The sequence below is a fragment of the Anarhichas minor genome, unplaced genomic scaffold, assembly GCF_050575085.1.
Source record: "Anarhichas minor isolate MPS153535 unplaced genomic scaffold, ASM5057508v1 ptg000025l, whole genome shotgun sequence".
Lineage (NCBI taxonomy): Eukaryota > Metazoa > Chordata > Actinopteri > Perciformes > Anarhichadidae > Anarhichas > Anarhichas minor.
Genome location: NW_027466471.1, coordinates 9814004 through 9839180, shown reverse-complemented (window position 1 = coordinate 9839180; position 25177 = coordinate 9814004). Strand labels below are relative to the sequence as shown.

Here is a 25177-nt window from a genome sequence, read left to right as displayed (position 1 = left end):
AGGATGAGGTATTTCCATAAGTGAGCGGGTCAGTGGAAAGGGAAGCCTCTTCTGAGTGATTAAGAGTCTAACTTCTAAAAACACAAGCGGCAACAGACAACCGTTATTCTGTATGACTTTACGGTTGCAGCATATTTGGAGGCTCAGATGTTTTTTGCATGTTCGGTGTAGTCGAGTGATTACAATACAATGTGGCTAACATGCACTCACACAAGCATGATTTATCATGAAACTTCAGACTTCAAAAAGGTGCATGGACGTGCATGTGTGTTTACACATTTACATAAAGCCCTACTGTACACACGCGTGCGGATACACGGCATGTATTTTACATCAACCTTGTAAAGTTAATAAACTAGAGGAAACAGCTTTATTCGGAGAGCAAACAGCAACATTTCTCTTCTTCCTGGAAAGATTTTGCAGGAGAAAAGGTTTGTGTGCACCAGATCAGTGGTAGATTTTAACCACAATAACCACTGCAGAAGAAGAGAGAAAGTGAAGCATATGGCTGCTTCTTAAAACATATGCTAGCAGGGATTTAATGCATCTTAGCACTTGAACCGAAGTCATCTTGGTCATCTCCATATCACTGAACTGGACTGTGTTTCATCTGGACTTTGACTCAAATATAATCATGTGGAATAATTATCATACCGGTATATAATACCCTGAAAAAAAAGAAGCTGTGTGAGCGTATTATATTTACTGTGGCGATGACTAAAGGAAAATAAACAATATAACTCTTGGAAGGAGAGCAATTGACACGGTCAGCTTTGTTGATACATACAGCATGAATTGCGTCTGTGTTTGAAAGGTGATGTGACACTAACCCCTCCTTGCCTTAAGCCGAACTCGTACTATACCGGCAAAATGCTGCTGAAAGAAATGCTCAGGTGTTTTTAATTTAATGACAACGCTTAAACCTTGTGCCAGATAATTAATAAAATGACACTTTACATCACGGATTATGCAAAACCAAAATAACGGTTTCTACTGGCAAAATTCCCAGTTAAACACCCAGTTGCCATAATGGATATCAGCTCACTCTCCCTTGATGTTAAATGTCATCTGCTCATCAACTGCAAAACAGCTTGATTTCAAGAGCACTGTGGTTATAAGTAGCAACGAAATCTTCTCAGACTGTTTTGACTGGCTGATTAGAAACACATTTCCCGTCCAATGTCAACCTATACAAAAGGCATGGGTGCGGTATCAGGAGTATTGTTAGTGGAAAGTGTGAAACTTCTCTCTCCCTCTCAGCCATCTGAGTACACAGACTGAGCCTCTTTCATAACACAACTCCTCTACCCTCACCAACTCTGGACCTGAGGTTCAATCGTGGATCTGGACTCCATCCCTCTGCATGGGTGGAGACAGGAAGAGGCAGAGGATGGACCATCAGACGTCACCACCACCTCCCGTCTCCCCCCGTTAGACCTCTCCTTCTCCTCACGGCTCAGTCAGGACTGATGGTGATTAGGGATGAGCAGGAGTCTCTGCATTGAGCAATAGGAACCGTGCGCACTGAACGAAAACCTGTAAACTGGGAGTATTGTTGTTTTTCAAGCGTCGTTGGATTTGCAAACTTCAGAGGGGAAGTCTTTGCTTTGCATTTTGCGCCTCAGCCTTTGGTTTCGTTCCTCTTGGATGTTGCGCCACGCTGCGCAGCGTTTGCCAGCTGGCACGCGAGAGATAGCGTGCAGTTTACAGCGGGCTACGCAGGCAATACCACATTGATCTTCATCGGTTTTCACAGTGGCAGGAACCCCAAGCCGATGAGTGCGCGCCGCCTTTTCCTCTCCAACTGTTGAACGTCTTCAATATGCTGTTAATCGCGTTTGCCAGATGATACCTGTTGATTTTTCATCGCGCCATGTTCTTCTGTCGGACTGAGCTGGACAATGAAGTTATGGGATAGCCTGACCACTTGTTTGATACTGCTGAGCGCCGTGCACGCCAGTCCGCTGCCCCGGAGCCGACCGCAGTCCACGTCCACCAAGAGTAACGGGCGCGCCCCCGACATTCCCCTGGAGCTCCCGCCGGTTCACATCCGCCTGTCTGTCACTTCCCCGGGCATCAGCCGCGCTGACGCGGGTACAGCGGACTGGGAAGAGACGCTGACTGGAGGAGAAAAATGTAAGCGCCTGTGTTTTTTTATGGAGTTTCCAAAGTGCCCAAAAAAACAACCTTAGAAGTCATTGTTTTCCTTGAACAAATAATTACATTGTTTTCTGTGTCAAATAGAAAAAAACGAATTAACTGCTACATTGAAAACATGGGGAGCTGGCCACTTTATTATTTGTTTATTTTCACACAATATTTAGACTGAACAAATAAGAAATGCTTATGAGCTTTGAACATAATTAAATGATGGTATGAAGGGTGGCAAATAACAATTATTTTATTATCGATAAATCAAATGATGAGTGACATTTTCAAATGACAAAGAATCACAGTACATCTTCACAACTGGTAGAAACCAATGAATATTTAGATTTTTTGTTATAAATAATGGCAATGCGTGTTGATTAATTATCTGTGAATCCACTATTTCTAGCTCTAGTGGTATTTGCCATGGGGCTACATAGTGGCATCTGCATCTTTAATGCAACTAGTCCACTAAAATATACAGCAGCGTGGTGCATAAATAAGAATGGAATCAATTTGTAACTTCAAATGGAAATCCTCTGCAATAAAAACAAACAATGTGTACCATTTCCGCATTTGCATGTGTAGTTTCTGACACAACACTCCATCTGTTCCATAGCCAGAGTGATGAGTTAGAGTGAAACAGCATGTGCTGTCAAATATGATACGCCCTTGTAAGAGTGCCATTTCTTGATGTGTTTCAGACACCATGGAGGAACCGTCCCAAAACGAGTTTGAAGACGTGGTGGACTTCATCAAATTGACCATCAGTAGAATGCGTCGCTCCTCCTCATCCACCATGTCCTCATCTACCTCCTCTACCACCTCCTCCCCCTCTAAAGAAGGATGGAGCAGCAGGAACCGACACAGAAGGGAGAGGAAGAAGGGGGCGAGCCAGCAGAGTGGAGGACGCAGAGGAAGAGCCAGAGAAGGGGGAACAGGGAGGAAGGCCAGGGGACGAGGCCAAGGCTGTGTGCTCAAACAGATCCACCTCAATGTGACGGACCTCGGTCTGGGCTACCGCTCCAGCGAGGAAATGATGTTCAGGTACTGTTCCGGACCCTGCAGGAAGTCCGAGACCAACTATGACAAAATCCTTTACAACCTCGCTCACAACAAGAGGCTTCCCCCTAAAGACATGCCCCCTCAGACTTGCTGTCGACCAATAGCGTTTGACGATGACCTCTCGTTTCTGGACGACAACCTCGTCTACCACACCGTGAGGAAGCACTCTGCCAGGAAGTGTGGTTGTGTGTAGGGAGTGCGAGCTATAGTGTCAGGATTTTTATAGTTTTACATTTCGCTCGCACTTTTGAAGTATGCTGTTGAGTGTTTTTCTTCTGTCTTGTCTCACTGTGAGGAAACTTGCAGGCATCATGAAGGCCATGTAGGACTTGAGTCCACTGTGAAAGGAATAGATAAGGAGAGGAGGTGACGTGACCACAGTTTTTACCCCAAAGCAATGAACCTCTTCTTCCGCCAATGGATCTACATTGTTCTATACAGTTTACACCTTACGTCGCTCATATGTTCAGAGAGATTTTAAATGTTTTCATGGATACTCAACCTAAGTGCGTGAAATCAATCAGACACAATGGATGATTCGGCAGACTTAAGCTGTCTACTGTATAGCACATACATCATGTTACACGGAAAACGTTGTACACATATGAAATGTATTTATGAAATCTTGAATTTATTAACTTATTGATATTTATTTTGTTTTTATAAAAGGAATACGTGTTATTTATTACTGTAGTGTGATATCTCAGAGTGTGCCAAAGGTTTGTATATATATATATATAGATATATATATATACACATATATATATATATATTAAAGCAGTAAAATACCGGGTGGTTTACATTGCAAAATTATCTTTTAGGTGCCCTGTGGAGTTATATTGTAAACAATCAAAGTTATGAGGGCATTCATTGTTTCTCATCAAAATATATTTTGTATCCTTGATGTATAACAAAATAGTTTGATGTGTTTTTCTTCTCATAAAACATTTGCAAATTTATATTTTTAAATTGAGCATTGTTTACATCCATGTTCACAAGCTTGCAGTCTACTTATTTGTCTTCTTCTTAGCAATTACTGTTGCATTGCCACTTCGCTTGTTACCGCCACCAATTGTCAATCAGCGGAATATCTGAAGCCGGTGGCAGGATGGTGTATGCATCGCCCACCTGCTTATACGATATAAACAAAACGTCTCTAAATAACATTGCTCATTAGCACTACTAGTGGTCAGAAACTCCACAGGACACCTTTAAAGTTTCTCTTCCCAGGAAAGCCTTCCTCAGTATCTTAGCGTTTACAATGTTCCAATACTTTAGTTTCACTTGACTGTTTTTCATTATGATATCAAAACATATTTCATCCTCATTATAAAAAGAATAGTTGTTTACTCAGTGCTTATTTCATGTCCTCCCCTCAGATGAATTGCTGTGTCGGTGAAACAAGATGTCCTCACTTTAGAAACATACAGCTATATTTTTATACGGTATTTACTTTTAAATTGTCTCATTTAATTATTAATAAATGTATTCTACACAGTGTAGTGTATTCTGTCTGCAATTACTTATGGGATTTAGTGTTTCAGCATTATGTGGATGAGTTTAGCAGACAAGACAATGCAGTGCTCAGAAAAAAAAACTCCAACATTACACCATAAAGTTTTACATATATACTTATATGAGGTAACAGAAATGAATCATTGTATTTTTTGTGTAAAAGAGAGAAAGGAACAAGAGAGCAATGGGCATCAGGGATTTACCTTTGTTAAAGGAAGAATAGACTCTGATGTGATCAAATGACAAGAACAGGCATTAAACACAGGAGAGGATGGAGTATCTGTACACACAGTACAGTATCTATAGCATAAGAATGAAAGGAAGTTGAGATGAACAGTGTGGGAAAGATGAAAGTGTTACAACACAAAGAAAACAACATTCATGGAGTTAAGAGCTAAAGTATATGTTGGCAGAGGGAGGGAGGATAATGAAAAGACAGTATGATTAAAAGGTGGCGACTATCCAGAGAAGACAATGATGTAGGAGTTAGAGAACATGGGAAGAGATGATGTGTGTGGTCGATATCTGATCCATCCCCTGCTCTCACGTTTCACAGAGAGTCAGTGCAGCCTGGTTCAACAACTACAGGGGAAAACTGGGCTAGCCAAGTCTCTCCTTTTTTCTTATGCAACTCATTATCTCTATAAACGACGCTGTGATGCTCTGCGAGACCTTTTGCAACCAGAGCTGATACACCAGTCAAGCTTATGAGCCGGTGATTGATACAGTTTGACAGCTGAGGTTTCACTGTTTGACATGTTTAGTTCTACGGTTCTACTCTGCAAGCATTAAGAAACTTGAATTCATGAAGATGTTTACGTCCCTGTGGTTGGAATTTTGATGTATTGTATGTTGAACGTATCACTATGCTAACATTATGATCTGCAGCCAGTAACTTTGGTACCTTAAATGCAGTACATATAGAGTGAGTCAAGACTTTCCACAGCCACTACTTTCATTTCTCACACTAATTTATTTAGTTCCCAAGCCACCGATGATCCAGATGTACTGACGGAAGTCAATAACTTAAAAAATGTTCTAAACATAACACAGCTCGGCCAAATGGCTAATATGGGACCAATTTAAAGATATTCCTGAGTCAACCATGGCAGTACCAATCCTTTATTGGCCCCACCATGTAAAATGTACACAGCCAAGTTCATCAGTTGTAGCTGTGGACAACTGAGGAAGCCATTCGAGCTAACTGACAGTCAGAGGATAGCGTCATTAGCCAGATGAGTCCACTGCTCTTTTGTTCATGGTGTCAGAGGAGCTTGTAACGAAGGGTAATGTTCCACCGGAGTGTAATACAACACAAGTGTTAGTGGTTAAGAGGATGGCGTTCCAAACAGGTGCTAAATACTGGCAGAACTGTATGTGTTGACACACTCATGTTACATTAAGAACAGGGTTGGTTCACCTAAAGCACAATATAGTTTCTCTCTTATGTGGTAGGTCTGGGGGTTATCCAGAGTAACAGAGTGCTTCTAGAAAAACAAAATTCTGTTGAATTTTCTAAAACCATTTTTCCATATGATACTTTTATTGTGCACCTGCCAGAGCAGCTGAGCAGCCGAAGGCCTTTAGTAGCAGCTAATGGGGTTAAATAGGACACGTGAAGTTCCTTCCTCCCATGATTTCTAAACCAATCTGGAGAGGCTGCTGTTAAAAGTCGACCAACTTTCAGGAGAAAAGCCAGCTTCCTTGGTGTATCAGCATGATGGTTTCAAGATTTACTTTATAGGAAGATCACCATAGCTCAAATCATGCAATTCAAATCAGTGACCAGCTTGTGTTCAAGAGGACGAAGTTGTGCCCACTGGCGTGAGAACAGATACTAATGATAACCTAAGTGTAATCACGGTTGTATCAGACATGTCTCAGGTCTTCATGAGAGATGTCAAACCACAAGAAGCTCTTTGTGCCGCTGCACTGGAATCTGTCAGCGTGACTCAGGCTTTATGACGAGTCAATTGTAAAGACAACCACAGGAGGAGGCATCACAGATGGTAACAATGCAGCTACCAATTCAAGACTTATGACGACAGCACAATACTGATGCTGTCTCAGCCTGTTTTTAAGATCAAAAGAGACTCCAAGATGTGTTATCTTCTCATGTTCACAATTGAATGAAGTAGTTTGTCTTTGGTGAGTCTTTTAATCAGAAATGTTCAGAAACTTGAAGGTCCTAAACAGAAACACAAAAGGAGAATGAGGGTCTAAGGAGGTCTAAGGGTTTTGGCGCCAAGTTTCGGCTAAATTAAATTAGATAGTACAGAGTCTAAAGAAAACACTGGTATTTTAGTGATTCATACAAGAAACAGTTTGAGCCACAGTTTAAGAAACACTGCTGTGCTGTCTTTTGACTGGCTACAACACAAAGCAGAGGCAGAGGGGATTAACATGGAGTTCTAACAGCACTGCACTGATCATCGTCAACTGGCCTATCGCCAAACCTCCAGTCTGGACCACCAGCCGAAGGCTCCCCACTCATCACTACTACCACACACACAGACAGACATGTGTTATCAGTCATTGCTAAAGTGAACTGCAGATGGACTATAACGCTCATTCCCCCCAATGGCCAGCAAGAAAGAAGAAGAAAACAAATCGACACCGTCATAAAACACAACGACAGTGGTTTGGCATTTACCAAAACCTTCTATTTTAAAAATGTAAGCTTCTCTGGAAGATGTATTCAATTTTGCAGAGGTTTTAATATTTTGTGGGCTTGCCAGAGAGGGATTGTGTTGAAATATAAGAAAAGGATATTGAAAGAAATAGAGCATCTGAGATATTCCTGCTTCTACTTCTACGTATGATGCAAGCACTTGACATTCTTAATCTAAGGGACATGAGTCATTTGAACTTGAGTAAGCCCGACAGATGGGCCTTTGGTGGATGCACTATTTTGACATGACTTTTAGAGCTGCAGAAGGAAATGTCAGGAGGTGTGAATGTAACACTATCACCTGCGTGTTGGTGTGCGAGAGGTGTTCGCTCAGATGGTTAAATATTCAGGTGCAACCTGAGAATGTGCATTACAAGGCTCTGTCTCAGCCTCACACCTGCAGTACGTCATTGTGTGTATATTCATGCAGGAAGTTTAAATCTCTGAGTGTTGTGGCAGAGGGCCAGTTTAAATACATTTTAATTGTAGAATTTTGCCATTTTAATTCATTTTAAAAGCCAGAAGTTGCAATAAGAAACTGCTTGTGTGACTGTGTTCCTGGTGCCCTCCAGCGACTTTAAAATAGTAGTCGTTTCAAATGCTCTTGGGACTACCTGTGTGTAAACCCTTTTCTAAATGAATGCCCTCGCAGCGAGTAGGCAAAGCCGAAGGTTTTGACAGGCGGGTTTCCGACGTGATTTTCCGTCCACTTCTGTTTGTGTTGTTAGAGTTTAATGGTAAGAAACAGCTCGCAGCAGGCAGACTGGACAGGAGCCCTGCTTGTCCGCTCCAATGTGATACACTACATCAAGCAAAGAGGAAACTGTTGAGATGATGTGACGGCCTACTTGAAAAGGGTGGATCCTGAATGGCACCACCAAAGACACGCATGCACACAGAAAGATGTATTCAAAACTGTTCTGCTTTCAGCACAGTGGCTTAAATAATATACTTACTTGTGACAACAGAATGACAAATGCATGTACAGCGTAGTGTCATTTCTACTTGTCAAATTTATCAGCAATGTTTTGTCTGAGACCATCAACCACTTATTTCTCATGTCAGCTTTCAATTCTGAACCTTGCTGTCAAGAACTTCAGATTTGTATCGATTTAGAATCATACATTTTCATTGAGAAAAAAAAAAAAACTAACCTAAAGAAAACTGTTGTAGATGCAAAACTAAAATATTAGCTAACAAGGACCAGATGTCCCAGTTTCAAGCCGGGTGTCCAGAGTCTTGAGAAATATCTGTAAAACATTAAAAATATGTTTTCAACAGTGAAGAAGAAGAAGAAGAAGAAGAAGAAGAAGAAGAAGAAGAAGAAGAACCAAATGGAGAGAATCAGCAAAACTCCAAACAAAAGATGCAACAAAGACAAACTGACAGGGAACAAAGGAACTAGGCTAATATAAATAGTGACTGACTAATGGGGAAGTGGGAACAGGTGGGCAGGAGGCCTGGCATAGTGCAGGGCTAACGAGGGACAGGTGAAACTAATCAGGGCGGGGCAGACGATCAAAAATGTCAGGAAAACACTAAAAGGTAAGTGCTCTGAAACAAGAGGAGAGTAACAAAATAAAATAGGAAACACTAAACATTACTTATATGACAACATGAAGCAGTGCAGATTGTGACAAACGGTTATTAACCACCAAACATGTTCATGGGTATTCAAAAACCACAGCATTGGGCATCATATCTTACTGAAAGCGTCTGCTGTTAGGTCAAGAATGAATTCATGTGTCTAGCTGCATCTTAGATGTGTTTTCCTGGAACAAGAACAAGATGGGGGGCAGAAAGACACATTATCTGCACACAAATTGAGCTAGGTTTCTAGCTGAGTTTGTTTGTTTATCTGTTGCTGTGGTTGGGTCCAAACCTACTAAATCCCCAAAAAATTCCAATTACAGTTACGATCAATTATATCAAACTTTAAACAGCTGTAACAGCCACGGGAAACAAATGTAATTAATCTTTTTGTTTGCTCCATCCATGAGGGACCTTGTGTCACTTCCCATGAAAAACATGCATTTGGGAGTTACTTGACAACATAGGCCACTACAGCTGTTCCCTGAGGGGGTAAAAAAATATTACAAAATGTACATAGCATACATTGTCAATACACCAGTGTACATTCCTCTCATCGTTTACACATATGGCTCTGAAGCACCTCTGCTACGCTGAGGTACAGAGTGGAACTGTCTAATCTCTTTTATAAACACAGTACTGGTGTGTGTGTGTGTGTGTGTGTGTGTGTGCGTGTGTGTGTGTGTGACTCATGAGTCAAACCAGACCATTAACTCACCACTCATTCTCCCCTCATGGGGAAACAGCAGACCTCCCTTTATCACTTTCTTGTTCTATCCCTCCATCCTCCTCGTATCTTTTACTAAACCCTCCCACCATTTTCCTCTTCCTCAGGTCCCCCTGTGTTTTGATGTCCTTTAGCTTCATCCATTAATGTCCCCAGCCCTCCGTCCTCCTGTTTTGTTCTCCTCTTTTACCCCCTGTGAATGAACTCAGGACTTTTCTTACTGTCTGCAGCTCCCTGTGTTTGTGCATGTTGGTCCACATGCACTCATGCGCGTGTGTCCGACTGTATATTCCCTGGCGTTAAAGGGAGGACCCTCTCACTTCCTCCATAAACACCTCAGTGGTATGCAAAGGATCTGTAGCAAGCGTCGCTGACTCCTCCACCCTATGTAACTGCAGTTATGCCTCGTAAATAAGACACATCAGAAGTTATTGAAACGTCTTCAACGGCTACTCTGGGAAAAACAGTTCTTGGCGCAGCATTAAAAGAAAAGGAAAGAAAAGAATTTGGTCATTCAAGGGTTGTAGAGAACCATATGGGCTTCAGTAAACCCTGTGAAAGCCAGCATTCCCCGTGTTGAATTGTATATGGGATCAATAAAGAATCCAATTCAAATTTTACCAACTTTTAAGGCACTCCATGCTGGTTTCACTCAACACCTGAGAGCTAAAAATAAACTTTGACACAAAGTTAACATGACTTTGGTAATTTATTTACTTTTTTAAATTAGACATTTCTCATCACACATCAACCATTGTTTCTTTAGCATGAGCATTTCGATATAAGACACATACTCTAACTTGCCAGTTAATCATCAGTTGAGGCTAACTGTTAACCTTCAAACTAATGTTAACCTCAAACTTTGAAGTTGCTGATTGTAATTCATCAGCAACTAAATCAAAGTTTTATGAACTTCCTTCTAAACTTCTGTCTTTGCTCTTTGTCTGAGACGCAGCACTGTGCTTGTGTGTGTTTGCCTGAAAACATCATAAATCTGCTGAAACTACTACGCAGGTTGGCTTTAGACTGTAACTGACAATATAAGTACTCTATCCTTATCATCCAACACAAACCACATCCGTAATCTAAACTTGTTCCAAATGGACAAAAACAACACTGCAGCATGCCAAAAAAAACTGACATAGCACCAAACCATATGTGTATACATAGATCTACCGCTCATCAGGGCACTGAAACAATATGGGCTTCTCAACAAGCAAGCATTCCTCTGTTTCCTCTTCTTTGTCCTTTTCACAGCCGGAAAACACAAATATAAGGGTTGTTTTAAGCTAGACAACAGATTTACACCTCAATGAAATCTGAATTTCACTGTTTATGACCATGTTAATATTGTTTTTGCTTTACTCGATAGCATGCAGATGAAAGAAACAGGAGAGATGTTGCAGAGTATGAGGGCTTCAGAGTGCCAACGTCAGACTCCAGATCAGCCCACTGATCCAGGAGGGCGCTGGAAACTGAAAAGGCAACTGAAGAAATGCGTTAAAAACACATCAAATACTGGTGAGCAACAAGTGAACACCTTAGTAGTCCACTGGAACAGGAATTCGGTGGGGAAAAAAAGATGTTCACCAAATGCTGCAGTTTTTAGCTCCTGATCAAACTCCAAACAGAAGTATGTAAGATCCCAAAAATACCTACAAAAGTATTTACAAGCCTCTGATCCTCTAACAGACATCTGTTTCCCCCCTGAGGTGGACGGACCCTGAAATGGATCCTACTAAGCCAGAGAATGACTCACAGAGCAAAAGCAGGGAGCAAACAGTTCAAAGCTCTGACTCACAGCCCCTTTATAACCCCTTTATAACCCCTCTATAACCTCCCATGGTCTAGACTGACCTCCTTATGACCCCTCGTAGTGCCTTAATAACCCCCATCCAGGCCTGAGTGAGCAGAGACAGAACTGATGGAAATCTGATACCTCATGCTCAGTTGCCCTGTAACACACATCATCATCTCGCTCTGACAGAAATCCAGAGCTAGATCGCAGGCGTGTACATTCGACAGTTAACGGGCACGTCGCATACGTATGAACACACACAGTGACCGATGTCGAACTGTTTTAAGACTACTTGTGATCTTGAAAAAGTGGAAAGCAGAATCTGGATATTAGCACGGCATGTTGTGTTTCATTTAAGTTATGCCATATGGTGGAAAGTGCCCTTCGCCACTGTGAAGTGGACACATTTTTTAACAGATTACCGGGAAATAAAACATTGACCTCTGTAATGTTTCTGCCATGCAACCTTTGAGGTACACAGAACAACAGCAGCGGTGTAAAAACACAGCTCCTATCCACTCTGGATGGAAAAAAAGGAAATCCCTACCACACTTTGGGTACAAGCCGAGTTAATAACTTTAATTCTTACAGACATTTTTCACCCCGTTTTTTCCTGCACTCTCCAAAAGACATTTAACCTAATAGCTTATTTTAAGTTTAGCAAAACTTCAGCAGTTAGAGAACCATGATTATAAGTTATTTTCAAGCACTGATTCACTTTCTCACTGAGAGTTTGACGAGAAGACAGATACCACTTTCGTCCTGTACGTTAATATTGAACTACCGACAGCAGCTGGTTAGCTTAGCTTAGCATAAAGACTGGAAATAGTAAGCCGGGGAGAAGATGTCGTTGAGTTGCATTATGGGAAGTGAACCAGTGTTGTTGGCGGTTGAGCCCATATGAGGGACTTTTAGCCGTAAGCTTTGATTTTGACTATTCTTTTTTTTTTTCACACATGTCCACCAATTCTACCGAAGTGTAAAACTAAAACATCTGGAGATCACCGTTGAAAAAGACTGAAGCCTTTTGAATTCTTCTAAATGTTTTTTTTTAATACATAAAGAGCAGAAAATCGACTCGCCGCTGGTAAAGAGTTAACAATGAATAGGAGAGTTGAACTTTTTAGTAAATGTTTTAGATATTTATACCATATGGTTTAACATTTTTTTATGTTTTGTATATTTTATGTTCAAGCATGTGTGCATGTTTCCCTTGGCTGCAACATACATTTATATTTGGGGACAAATATGGAGAAACATGGCCATGCAGTAATTTGTCTCTGTATTAAAATGAGCAGGGAGTAAACAACAAAACATGCTCTAATCCCCAGAAAAGCACCATCTGTAAAGTCTAAGTAAGTTTCCAGCTGTTTTTTTTCTTCATTTCTTTTGTGGAGCTCTACGTGACTGTGGCATCACTGTCGGACACACTTCCTGTCTTGTTTTCTGGCTGAATCTGTGGATTTGGTGGATAAATTGTCCTGACACAAAAGAATAACATTTAAGAAACTGTTATGTTTCATGCCTCAGCTGAATTATGAGCGAGCTGAAACGGGAAAAACCTGCTGTGTACAGTGAGCCGGTCACTCAGTGAATCTATTATTCAACAAAAGATACCCTGATTACAGCACTTCACACTGAGGTTGAACACACAAGTCACACAGGACGCTGCCACAATGTCAACGCAGCACACGGTGATCAAAGGACTGAAAACAAGAAGGAACCGCTGGCCTCACACGTGCATCAGAAGCAGTGGAAAAAGCTGCCACACACACATACGTGATGACAGAAGTAAACACTTAATGCTACTTGTGTACTCTGTCCAACCAGCCATATTGTGACACAGTATTACTCTCCTCTCATATGACGTTTCAGTCGAGCAAGCTGAGGACTGTCTGAATACTACATTCTTTAAATCAAAGCAGCAGACACCGAGATGTCCTGACGTTTAGTCCATATGATTGGATGCGCGATTTCCCATAATGCAATCTGATCGATCAATCTCATTATTAGACCCTCTTTGCCTGGTGCAAGTCTCAGTTTGTAATTTATGTTGCCTATACTACATTTATAGGCTCTAAGCCCAAACAAGATTACCCTGATGACATCATCAGGGTAATTTTCTCAGTTTTACAAAGCTCCTCTAAGCAACATGCAACCGGCTGAATAATACTCCCCATGATGACTAAACTGATCGTCGCGTGTGAAGTCAGCGGCCCCTTTAATGGATGAATGGGCAGTTGTGATTGTGGCGAGAGCTTGGTGAGAAGGTCCAGAATCCAGTAGCCAGTGGATGTGGGCAGACTGATATCAGCTGGTTTTATAACCAGCTCAGTGGGCCTGATTGTGTTAAAGGCTGAGCCATACAGTCCAACAAGAAGAGCATGCACAATGGAAGTGAAAACGGGAAGCATCGAGTCTCATTGGTGGTCCAGAGTACAAGTCCAGTTAACGCCAGAACAGTGAGCTAACCTTTCAAACTTAGTCTGGACTTGACATCAAGATCAGAGTCAAAAAAACAAACATGACGGAAAGGCCACGCGCCTGTTCATCCAGCCAGCTGAAGTAAAGTTTCATATCTGAGTATCTCCAACATTTCCAGTCTGTCTGGGAGTACTCATCTTTAATTCATGAAGACAAGCACACGTTGCCGATCCTCCAGTACACAAAGAATAAACTAACCAAGACTCTGCCGCTGGAAACCTGCCCATCAGCTCAAACAAGCAATCTGCCAAGAGCAAACACGGCAACACCATATATTCAACAGCCACAAAAGGATGCTTTATTATTTCTGTAAGTGTTGTGTTATTGTTATTAATGGCTGTGCTGAAGTAGAGATGTCAACAATTGTCTGACAGTAACGTTTTTTTTAATATGAATCTTTTGAACAGTTGCGTCATTTCTGTCTGTGTTTGTGCCCACGGCGAGAGCAAAAGTTGATTTGTATTCTAAATCTGGCGACAATTAGCTGCTGGAGCAGAAATCAAAATGCCAGAGCTAGTCATGATGTAGGTCTAAGGGAGACAGATTTCAGCTGCACAATGGTGTTTTGACAGGGAGCAGGGAGACAGAAAATAGTCGAGCATGGAATTATTGGACGGAGCTCACTTTCTCTCTTCATCTTCCCCGTTCTCTCTGCCCACATTTCCCACACCTGTAGAGCAGATTATTCTGGTGGTGGATGGGTGAGATTAACCCCTAATAAGACTCCACATTAACACCTCGCCGCTAGTGTGTCTGGCTGTCTACGGTATGACAGATGAGCTGCTGAAAGCCTTGTGGTACACGGTGGAGCAACAACACACACCTTCTCCAGGTCACGGAGCAGGGAACAAGATAACCTTTGGATTTGACTTTGTTTTTTTTACATCTACATCTCTGTCTGATGTGCACACACCACACATCCACACCGTCACATCCCTCCTCCTTACATCTCCCTTCTATTAGAGGCCCTGTGAGAACTAGACACACACACACACACACACACACACACACACACACACACACACACACACACACACGATTCCTAGAAGAGTTGGGCCTTTGCCCCTCAGCCGGGGTACATTGACTTCCCCTGTGTGAGAGTAGGAACATACAGTGTATTAAGAATTGATGGTGCATGTCTTGGAATGCAATGATCCATGATAGAGTGGGTCCATGCAGACTGAGGACCACAGGCAACATGGGACAACACACACACACACACACACAGAAGACACATAACATGTGAAGAGGCATGGAAACAGGCAAAAACACAAATACAAACATAGGTTTATGCCGAAATAAGCACGCAAATTCTTGCTCGAGGAGTCGCATGCATACACATTCAGGCCAGCATACCCTCTGGGGGTACAAAGATACACAAATCATGACATTCATTTTCTCACACACACGCAAAGACGCAGACGCGCACTCTCAAGTCTTAGAAAATGGCATTTATGGATGCCACCTGTCCATATGGGATCTGATAAACACACCAGGGTCTGTCCTGTTTAGTTGAATTAAGTCTGTAGTAACACACGGCACCAGCCTTTCTCCTTTGCTTTGACTTCCTGCACAGCCCCTCCTCTCCTCTCCAGCGGTCCCATCCAACACACACATGCATGCACGCACACACACACACACACACACACACATACAGGGGTTGTCTCCGCTAGTAGTGGAAGTTATCCATCACATTTTTCATTCCCTCTCTCCATGGAGCCCCTCACAATCACCTCATCTTTCCTCATCACATCTGCCAAAACATTTCTCTCACGCTCAGCACTGATGGTTTTCAAGCGTTCCCCCTGTACAACCTTCTTCCACTTCACTGTATTGACACAATGTGGACTTTTAGGTTCAGGCCATCCCAGGATGACACTTCTGCCTTGTTTGCGAGGCAACAGAAAAATACTCCTTTGATAGACAGAAGTCTCGCATGTTGAGTTATATTGCAAAGAAGTATTTCAGGATTGCAGTTAATGATTATTTTCATCATCGATGTATTTGCCGATTATTTTCCCAAAACATGTTGTCAAAGAATGTCAAAAAATAATATAGAAACTGTCTGTTACAAGATTTTAAACACAGAAAAGCAGCAAATTCTCCCATTTGAATGCCAAAAACAACTCAAACAATTGGTTGATTCTTATAATAGTTAACCGCTGTTGTATTTTACTGTTCTGTATAAACTTCATCGTTCTACTTTATTTGATTCTAACTTGGACAGTCATCTCCTACTGTATTTCCCACCGTGCTTTTTAACAAATGGATCAACAAAAAACTATTGGCTGAGAAAAACTAAGGTTATTAAGTGATGACTCAGAGCAGTTTAGTGCAACTCTGAGCTTTAAATTAAGACTTTTAGTACACATTGACGCCTATACTGAGGTCTGCCTTTAACGTGTTGCTGAAAAAGACGCCCCTTCTGCAAAATCATAAATCAACACCACCGTGTCCAACGAGAGCGGCTGAATCAGAAAACACAGACATCTTTATTTGAAAAAGATCCCTAAAGCGTCATAAGACAAACGCTGGATCAGGGCTGATAATATCAGACACACAAAGGAAATATTCTTTTGAAAACTTAAAACTAACCAACATTGTACAGATGGCCACACAGGATATCTGGATTGGATATAGATCGCAAGCATGCAGAGCGCGCTGAAAAACAAGTACATGTTGAACATGACATGGAGAAATATGGCCGACTACGTTTGAGTCCTCACTGCCAAATGATTTGCTATAAATGTTCCATCCAAAAGTACAGAAAACGAAATACAAACGCTTCATTTACTAATGAGCCAGAGTCAGTTTTATGGGTTTTGGCTGACATGTGGAACTTAAATGCTCTGTGTTCAGTAAAACGAGGATAAATGAGGCCGACACAAATGGAAACTATGCCTGCTATTTCAGTGGTATCCAGTGTTTGCCTGAGACAATGAGTCAAATTCTTACATTCACAGATTATTGGGTTTGGATCCCTATAATTATAACGTTGGATTCATTTAGTTCTGATGGCGGTGCTGCAGGAATGCTGTAATAACTCCAGTATTTTTTGACCAACCTTTAACAATTGGAGGTATTGGCTGCTGGAGACTCCCAATGCAATCAAGAATGTAAGCAGGAGATACACAAGTAAAAACATTATAGTAGGGGTTTATTTCAGTCAAGAGAGTTGTTAAAAGGCTTTTATTACTGTTTGAATACTTTAATTAACAAAGTAGATATTGGAGGAACTGCAACATTAACCAATAGGTCTCAGAGGGAAATGTGTAAATATATAGCAACCTGAACACTGTGCGTGTGCTGCCTTCTAGTGGCTTCAGTGCAACACAACTATTGGACGACACAGTTTACAAACACTATATTGACTTAACCTTCAAACAGCTTTTTTGCTTAGCAATATCTTCTTGTTTCGGTATGTATAACAATAATTGATTAAAATGTATTTCAGTGTTAAACGGTGAAAAGCATCGAATGACTTTTCCTCCGGGGTCTTGTGTGGCAATGAAACTATTCTATAAAAACTGGAGGGTTTAAAAGTAATTTTTATTTTGCATATGAATGTTCATTAATAACAAAAACTGAAAAGTGTTGACTAAAATGACACAAAACGTCTCTGTATTTAGATGCATCTGTGTCGGCAAAAACACACCGCTGTCGTAATTAAAATAGAATAATTTATACAGAGAAAACTGACAGTGACATTTTGTTAATCTAAAGTCATATGATACGTTTCCAAAACGTGTTCAGAACTAACAAAGCTGGGAACAAACTAAAAACACAAATGACAGGGAGAACTCCGCCACACTTCCATCGTCTCAGAGAGGCCTCTACCCCCCCCCCCCCCCCCCCCTCACGTTACAGACTGTCTGCCTTCGACATGAAGCTCTTCAAAGTTTCCCTCAGCTTCTGCAGAGCAGCTTCATCCTCTTCCACAGCCTTAGAGCAGACGCGTTGAACTCTGCTGTGCAGATCCTCCAGGCACTTCTGTTGTACAAGAACCACAGGAGCCGATGGGTTATAATACACACATTAATGTATGAGAACAATACAAACACAGGTACAGGTGCAGCATGTTGAGTCACTGCTACAGTCACATCTAAACAGCGAAAGGCGTACGACGTTCTTACGTCAGTCATGTGCTGGTGATGTTCGCGCTAAAACAAATTGAAGAATGCCCGACAAATAGTTTCTTACCTCTGTGATTGACAAGTGGTTAGCAGCTGTGGTAAACACAGACGCAAGGTTATTGGCTACTGTCCGCCGCTCCTCATTGGTCTCCTGCAGCACCAGGTGGTACCTGAAGAAGAGACGACCACAAAAAGACTCACCGGTTACACTGACACAAACAGAAAATCTCCAGGATTTTAAAGCTCACACATCACGAAAATGAGAAGAAATGAGGCAGCGGCATCGAGATGAACACGTTAACAGACAATGCTTTGTTCTGTAGTGGCCGTAGGCTCCAGCAGGATGAAGTCATCCTGAAGACATAACTGTTGTGGATAAATATACAACATTCACTCACTGCTGTTGCGCTGCCTTCAGGTGTTGCACGGACTCGTCGTAACCATAATTAACCTTCTTCTCCATAGTCGTACGATGGTTCTCCACCGTCTCCACCTCGGCTGCCCAGTCCTGCTCCTCTTGGGCGAGCTCCTTCGCAGACACAAGCACACAGGAAACCAACCGTCACTACATGAACGATGCACCTGTGCACACTGCGTGTCACCAACATGTTGAAATGTTTCCTCATACCCGTTTTTCCCGCCCGACACGTGATATCTGCTGAATGCAGAATGGCATAAAGCAGAATGAACTTTACCTGCATGTCAGAATCCAACCGTTCATCCAGCTTGCGGATCTGCTCTCTCAGCTGCTTTAGGTCATTGGACTTGTCCAAGAGGTTAGAATTCACCTTAAAGACACACACACACGCATAAAAATAACAAATGTGATTTTAAAATAATATGCACTTTGGTATATTGTGTGTCACTGCGAGAAAAGGTTAATAGCGTGCAAGATGTTGTTACCTGTTCACTCGACTCCTCCAGACTGAGTTTCATGTTGGCTAATCGACTGTTCTCTTCCTCCACGTCACTCACCAGCTTTCTCAGGAGCATCTACAACACGCAGCAGAGATATTAAAAAACGTCATCATCACAAATCTAATGTCCAAGGCCTACAATGGCGTAAACATTTAAATATAACATGTTTAAAGCAACAAATAACTGGAAATAACCAAAGCATTGGGTTAGTAACCTAGTTCATACTGAACTGAATTAAGATCCACAATAGAAAAGTCTGGTCTTGTGCAGATTTAAGATGCAGATCATTCACCAGAAGTACCTGCATCTGTGTTTTGTGTTGAACCATGCTGCCGGGTCCACAATCAAAAGGCCTGATCTCAAAATCATGACCACAGGCGTTCTCTGCAGACAGTGGGATCAGCTTGAGTTTACGTGCCAGCTTGTGGTACTCTGCTACCCTCAACTCCGCCTGGGTTTGAGGAAAGTAACAAGAAGGGAAGGGCAAGGAAACAAGTTCAATCAAAGCCGCTGGATGAAGAACATCTGCTATTGTCAATCTATATTGACTACAAATGGGGAGCAAAATATCATAGTTCAATATCAAATATTAAGAAGGCTGAGTCCTATGTCACATTCACCATCTTAAAAAAAAAAAGGTAGTACTCCTGCTCCTCTGTGCATACAGTACCTTCTCTTTGACTTTGGCCAGAGCGATCTCCTCGTTCCACTTGTGCTGTTCAGCGTCTTCAAGAGACTTGCTGTGGCTGGAGATGGTCTGTTGGAGTTCTCTCTTCTCTCGGTTGATCCTCTCGACGTCAGCTGGAGTGAACTTCTGGTTCTGCAGGCGGAGCTGCAGTTCATTTTGCTGACGTTTTAGAGACTCCAGGTGACTGCCTGCAAAGATAAAAAAGGCCCATAAATGTGTAGTTCCAGTTACTTGCATAGCAGTAATTCAGACGTCTTCATGGTGACTTAACACGGAGATCCAGACGTATCAGACCCAGTGAGTCCTATTAAAGAGCCGACTGACTTGACTGGGTCATATTTACCAGTGGTCTCCAGCTCATCGCTCAGCTCTGAAGCTCTGTTCTCCAGGTTCACTTTGAAGGACTCCAGGTTGCTTCGATAACTCTGGAGCTTCTTGAGGTCGGCCTGCAGCTTCACTCTTTCCATTCTCTTGGTCATGAGACGGTCCTGTCCAGGAGGAGAGGGAAAATCATATATGTGATTTATTGTTACTCACACTGAAGATGTTTCATATTACTGAGTGAGTGACCAAAAACAACCCAAAGTATTCTGGCTAATAATTGGAATATCCCCATCTCACCGTTACCACTTAGAATTATAACAGCATCATTTCTTTCACTGTATTTCAGAAATGGTAATGTGAATATCAACATTTTAAAATCATAACTGAATGTGTGCATATGTAAATATGAATGTCTCCTGACCGTGTGGCTCTCCTTCTCCAGCAGTTCGACCTCCTCACTGAGTATCCTGTACTTCTCCTCCATTGAGGCCAGCAGGGCCTCGTCCACGTTGTACAGTTTCTCTGTGAATAGAACACTAAATATTAATTGAAACTAACAATTAACATTATGCTTGGATATACATACAAAGCAATTAATTCTTTAAAAAACAACTAATTTCATGAGAGAGATGCTGTGCTTACTTAGTTTATTGAGGAACAATTCATCCACATCATCAAATGAGTCTTGACCCTGCATGAAGATGGAGTACGTCTCAGCTGTGTAGTCCAGGAGCAGCTGCACAGAACGTGAAAGACAAGATACAAATAAACACAACCCTGTAACAAGGAGGTTTTGGTGGTGGATTGTTGACGCTTAAAGAATTCAGAGTACCTTGTTGTACTCGGCCCCCTCCTCGATATTATCGCTGTCTTCACAGAAGTCCCTGAACAGCAGCTCCTGCTTGCTCAAACACCAGTTGATCTGACACACGGAATAAGCACAACTAGTTTCATCAAACATCAAGTGACACAAGTTTAGTTTATGCTGCATGCTCTGCAAATGAACCTGGTTTTATTCCACTGAAACTGTTGTTTTGCTTCTCACCTTGACTTGGTCAATAAGCCACATGAGAGCACCAAGTGCCTGGGGCCAGGTGTGGGGAGCTCCGACAGAATACATTGAAGACTTGGAGAGAACAAATGGATACCTTCCAGAAGCAGGGAGAGAAATAGAGACAGACACTCAGCAATGTGTCTTAAACTAGAGAAAAGGAGCCAGCATCAAGGCCCACAGCCAATGGTAAGCTACCTGCAAGGTCACACATCTTGTACCATGACTTTGTTCTATGATGAATCCATTTTTAAGATTTTCTCTCAGCCTCTTTTTTATATCATTGCTAATACAGCCCCATCCATTGAATTGCAGTGGTGCTAAACCTTCTGAATACACGCAGCTGGGACACCAAGCGCTTCTCATGATGAAAGTTACCTCAGGGCTTTCAGGATAGCTGGAACCTCCTCCTCCACCTTTGAGTTTGGCATCTCAAAGGTTGGGTCGAGCTGACGGTAGACAAACTCAAACACCTTCACAAACTCCTTGGTCGAGGGAGACTGGAGGGTCTTGGCTGACAAAGTGCCCGGGTAACCCTGCTCTGTCAAGAACTGGAGAGACATGAGAGAGAATGTCAGGCAGGGACGAGCAACAGTAGAGATTCACACTCACATTGACCAACACCGCACTGCTTTATGATGCAAATGCAGGTACACAAAATAGGTTGAGCTACAATTAGAAGGTGCTGGAGCCCTTCACACCTTTGTGTGGTAAATGTGTCCATGAGGCGTGTCAGAAATGAAATGAAGTGTGTGTTGCTGGCTGCCAATGGGAATTTTTGGATATAACTACTGAGGGGCATCCACGTCTTTCCTTTCATATACCACACTGTGGATTTAATGTAATGAACATAAAGGGTGTAGCAATGTTATAACCAGCTGACCTATTTGTGTGCGTGTGTACATTACACTTGGGCTGAGGAATACTGTGTTTTTACCTCGTGCAGCTGTCTGATACATTGCTGAACAAAGGATTTATCATGCAGAGGTCTGGTGTCTTTGATCTTCTCCATTCCTCCAAACCCTGACATGCTGCTGTTGCGAGGCATGCTGGCTCCTACAGTCCTGCAGGCAAAACAGTAATACACCACCACAATATGAAATATTATTTATCATCTCAAACAATGAATCTGACCCTTTTTATCTTAGGAGGATAATGACGCCTTCTTTAATTTACTCATTACGTAACCCGTGACCACATTTATTCTGCTAATTTTCTAATTAGTGTGTTGTGACACTGGTTTAAATCAAATAAGTAACTAAAGGCACACAGAGGTATTACTCTCTCTGAGATCATACTCACAGGATATTTATGTACAGAGCTTTCCTTCTACACCGTGTGAGGCAAAGACTATACATGTTGACCACTTTATTTGATCTCATTACTATTGTAATTGTACTGGTACAGTCTGTGGTTATATTGATGTATATACTCTATGTTCTCAGTCTTTTACAGTTGTTCTTGACACTTTAATGGGAAGTACGTGGTAATGCAAATTTGTATATTTCTAAAATATTATTCACTCACCGAGCACCAAAGAAGCTGGTCCGCCTCTCAGAGGTCACAGACTGCGGTTTGGGTATGTTCAGCTTTCCAAAGGAAGGCTGTTTACTGTAAAAAAACAAAATTATGAACAAATGATATACTTCCCTTGCTGACTCACATTTGCATATGCTGCCACTACCCCATTCTTCATAATTCTTTAAAAATGTGTTTAACTGGGAGAAGCCTCATTGAGATGAAAAATCAGAAGACAGGCAGCCGCTTCAGACGAACAACATACAACAGTTGCGAACAATAAAAATGTCTGATCACAGCATGAGTCTTCCAAAATAAGACTCATCGTATCACATAGGGACGAATAACTGTCAAAGCATCTACAATGTGATGTAGCTTCCTTCAACTCCTTCAGGCTATTTTAGAAAACACTTTTAAAGACCAGCTCCCCAATATTAATCTGCAACAAATCCCAAGCCGTAGGAGCAGCGTACCTAAAAAACTATTTCCCGGATTCAATACGGAAACTGAGGATAGATAGCAAGAGTAAGTCTTGCAAATATGTTACAGAGTGGAGACGGTAGCTTCCAGCATTTTTCAGAAGGATGCATTTACATATATATGAAGAAAGCAAGTTAAAGACTGCCTTATAAGGACACGCCTGTTATTAAGTCTGCAGATGGACGATCCAGGCCAACCAGCCCTACCATACAGGGAGTGAGGGCCTTAAGATTAGTAATGAACCAAAGTGCTCCGTGTACAGTATCTAAAGAGTGAAGGCTTTGAGAAGATGCATGCATATATAAAACATCACCAAAGTCAATCACAGACATAAATGTAGCAGCAACAGGTCTGCTTTTGGCATCAAAATAAAAGCAAGACTTATTTCTAGAATAAAAAACACAGCCCAGTGTGTGAATGTGAGGCCTAAAAGAGAGAATCATCAATATTATCAGAATATTGATATATCAGAATATCAGAATCCTAAATATACATAAGAAGATATAGATTCAATCACATTGCCCTGAAACGCATCAACAGATGTCATCACATGTTCACAAAAAAAGTGTCAATATCACCCCATGCCAAACAAATTGTACAAGACTAACCAATGAAGCCTCTAGTTTAATAATGTTGGGTCCCAGTTTGTCATAACAGGTATAAGAAATATCATGAAACTAAACCCAGCATCTTAATCTGTCTGCAGTGTATTTCAAACAGAGATATCTCAATGTAATATTCTGGATGTAAAAAGCATTATTAGACGTAGTTAGAGAGTACAGTGCACATCGTTAGTGGGTGTGACTAACATCAGGTTATACCAACCACACCATTAAAAGAGCAGCCTACGCACGTCGTACAGGAAGCAGTATCTTTGCTCACTATATAACTAAAATATATTAATTTATTTTTTTGTTTTATGACTTCAAACCAACCTCTTTGGCGTTGTATACGCCATGCTCATCCTGTTGCTGTCTTGCACTCGCATAGGCATCAGCTCCGACGGTCTGCCGCTTGTTGCTCGACTCATCCTTCCACTGGACACAAATAATAATAAAAAAGAAACGGATGCAGTTTGTTGTCGTTATTCTATTGTATTACAAGCTCCGCCAAAATACATACACCTGCATGTTAGAGTGCTAATGTCGGTCGCATTTTTAAATTAATGCCGATAACGTTAGATATGGCCACAGCTGGCTAACGTTAACTTATGTCAGTATCTCGGTGTATGCTGGGTAGTAGCCTAGCTAAAGCGAGCTAACGTTCCTCGTTCAGTGACCTACGTCGAATTAACGTTAGTTGTTTTCTAACTAAATCTAATAAGCGTGGTTAGGAAGTAACGTTACAGCTTACGTAACATTGTTTTACGGTTGGTAACATCGTTTAAATTACGGTACCATTAGCTAACTGTAGCTAAATCCAAGCCACAATAACAGCAACTGGCAACAAATTAGGCAAGCTAAAAAATAACACAATGACTTAAAAAGCTTATCTTAGCAACTTTAAAACGTACCGCTCCATATTTCGACGTTGAAAAGTTAATGTTTACAAAATGAACCGAACATCTGAACGGACGTAGTACCAGACAAACCCCGCCAAAACAAAAATACAAATATTAGATGGCGGTGACGTCACCAAAGTACGGAGAGCCATTTGGTCCAAGAAGCCTTCGTAATGCGCTTTACAAATACGACTTGTCCACAGCGTCACATGCAGACATTATCAACCATACAGTCTGTTATCGTCCCATAAAAGAAAATATGTAACTTCTGAATATAATCTAAAAAACCGAAAGTGGTTTAATTACACCTTGCTGAAAGAATAGAATACTCAAAATGTTGGGCACGTTTTTGTTGATTGTACTACGAATGACTAATTATCCCAAAAGTCTTGACATATTTGACTTCAGTGCTAATATCCCTTTATGTACTAAATGCAGCTGGTATAAAAATATAAGATAAAACAATATAGTAAGACAGGCAGTTACTGATGACTTCCATAGTGGCTGAGCATAACTCTCTGAAGGGAAAATGTAGTAACCCTCATATGTAAACGATCAACTCTCCT

The 25177-nt window shown here is 41.6% G+C and overlaps 2 protein-coding genes across 2 annotated transcripts; one reads left to right on the top strand and one right to left on the bottom strand.

Moving 5' to 3' along the window:
• The first annotated feature begins 1901 nt into the window (after positions 1 to 1901).
• Positions 1902 to 3406, top strand: LOC142957717 (glial cell line-derived neurotrophic factor-like). Its single transcript, XM_076099672.1, has 2 exons — positions 1902 to 2136; positions 2853 to 3406. The coding sequence occupies exons 1-2, from the start codon at positions 1902 to 1904 to the stop codon at positions 3404 to 3406; spliced, it is 789 nt and encodes a 262-aa protein (XP_075955787.1).
• Positions 3407 to 17841: 14435 nt separating this feature from the next.
• On the bottom strand, positions 17842 to 25158 carry ndc80 (NDC80 kinetochore complex component). Its single transcript, XM_076098886.1, has 17 exons — positions 24624 to 25158; positions 24046 to 24147; positions 22640 to 22723; positions 22050 to 22176; positions 21491 to 21663; positions 21107 to 21209; positions 20894 to 20983; positions 20704 to 20797; positions 20483 to 20583; positions 20081 to 20225; positions 19720 to 19925; positions 19351 to 19500; positions 19035 to 19124; positions 18827 to 18919; positions 18530 to 18660; positions 18199 to 18301; positions 17842 to 17988 (listed from the first exon to the last, which is right to left on the bottom strand). The coding sequence occupies exons 1-17, from the start codon at positions 24629 to 24631 to the stop codon at positions 17860 to 17862; spliced, it is 1929 nt and encodes a 642-aa protein (XP_075955001.1). The 5' UTR covers positions 24632 to 25158; the 3' UTR covers positions 17842 to 17859.
• Positions 25159 to 25177: the final 19 nt, after the last annotated feature.

Excerpts from the sequence above, each read along its gene's own strand:
- LOC142957717 (XM_076099672.1), top strand. The coding sequence starts at position 1,902 with ATGAAGTTATGGGATAGCCTGACCACTTGTTTGATACTGCTGAGCGCC. Across the intron at positions 2,137-2,852 it reads GCTGACTGGAGGAGAAAAAT|ACACCATGGAGGAACCGTCC; the intron begins GTAAGCGCCTGT and ends GATGTGTTTCAG.
- ndc80 (XM_076098886.1), bottom strand. Across the intron at positions 21,664-22,049 it reads GTATCAGACAGCTGCACGAG|TTCTTGACAGAGCAGGGTTA; the intron begins GTAAAAACACAG and ends ATGTCTCTCCAG. Across the intron at positions 18,920-19,034 it reads TGGAGGAGTCGAGTGAACAG|GTGAATTCTAACCTCTTGGA; the intron begins GTAACAACATCT and ends TGTGTCTTTAAG.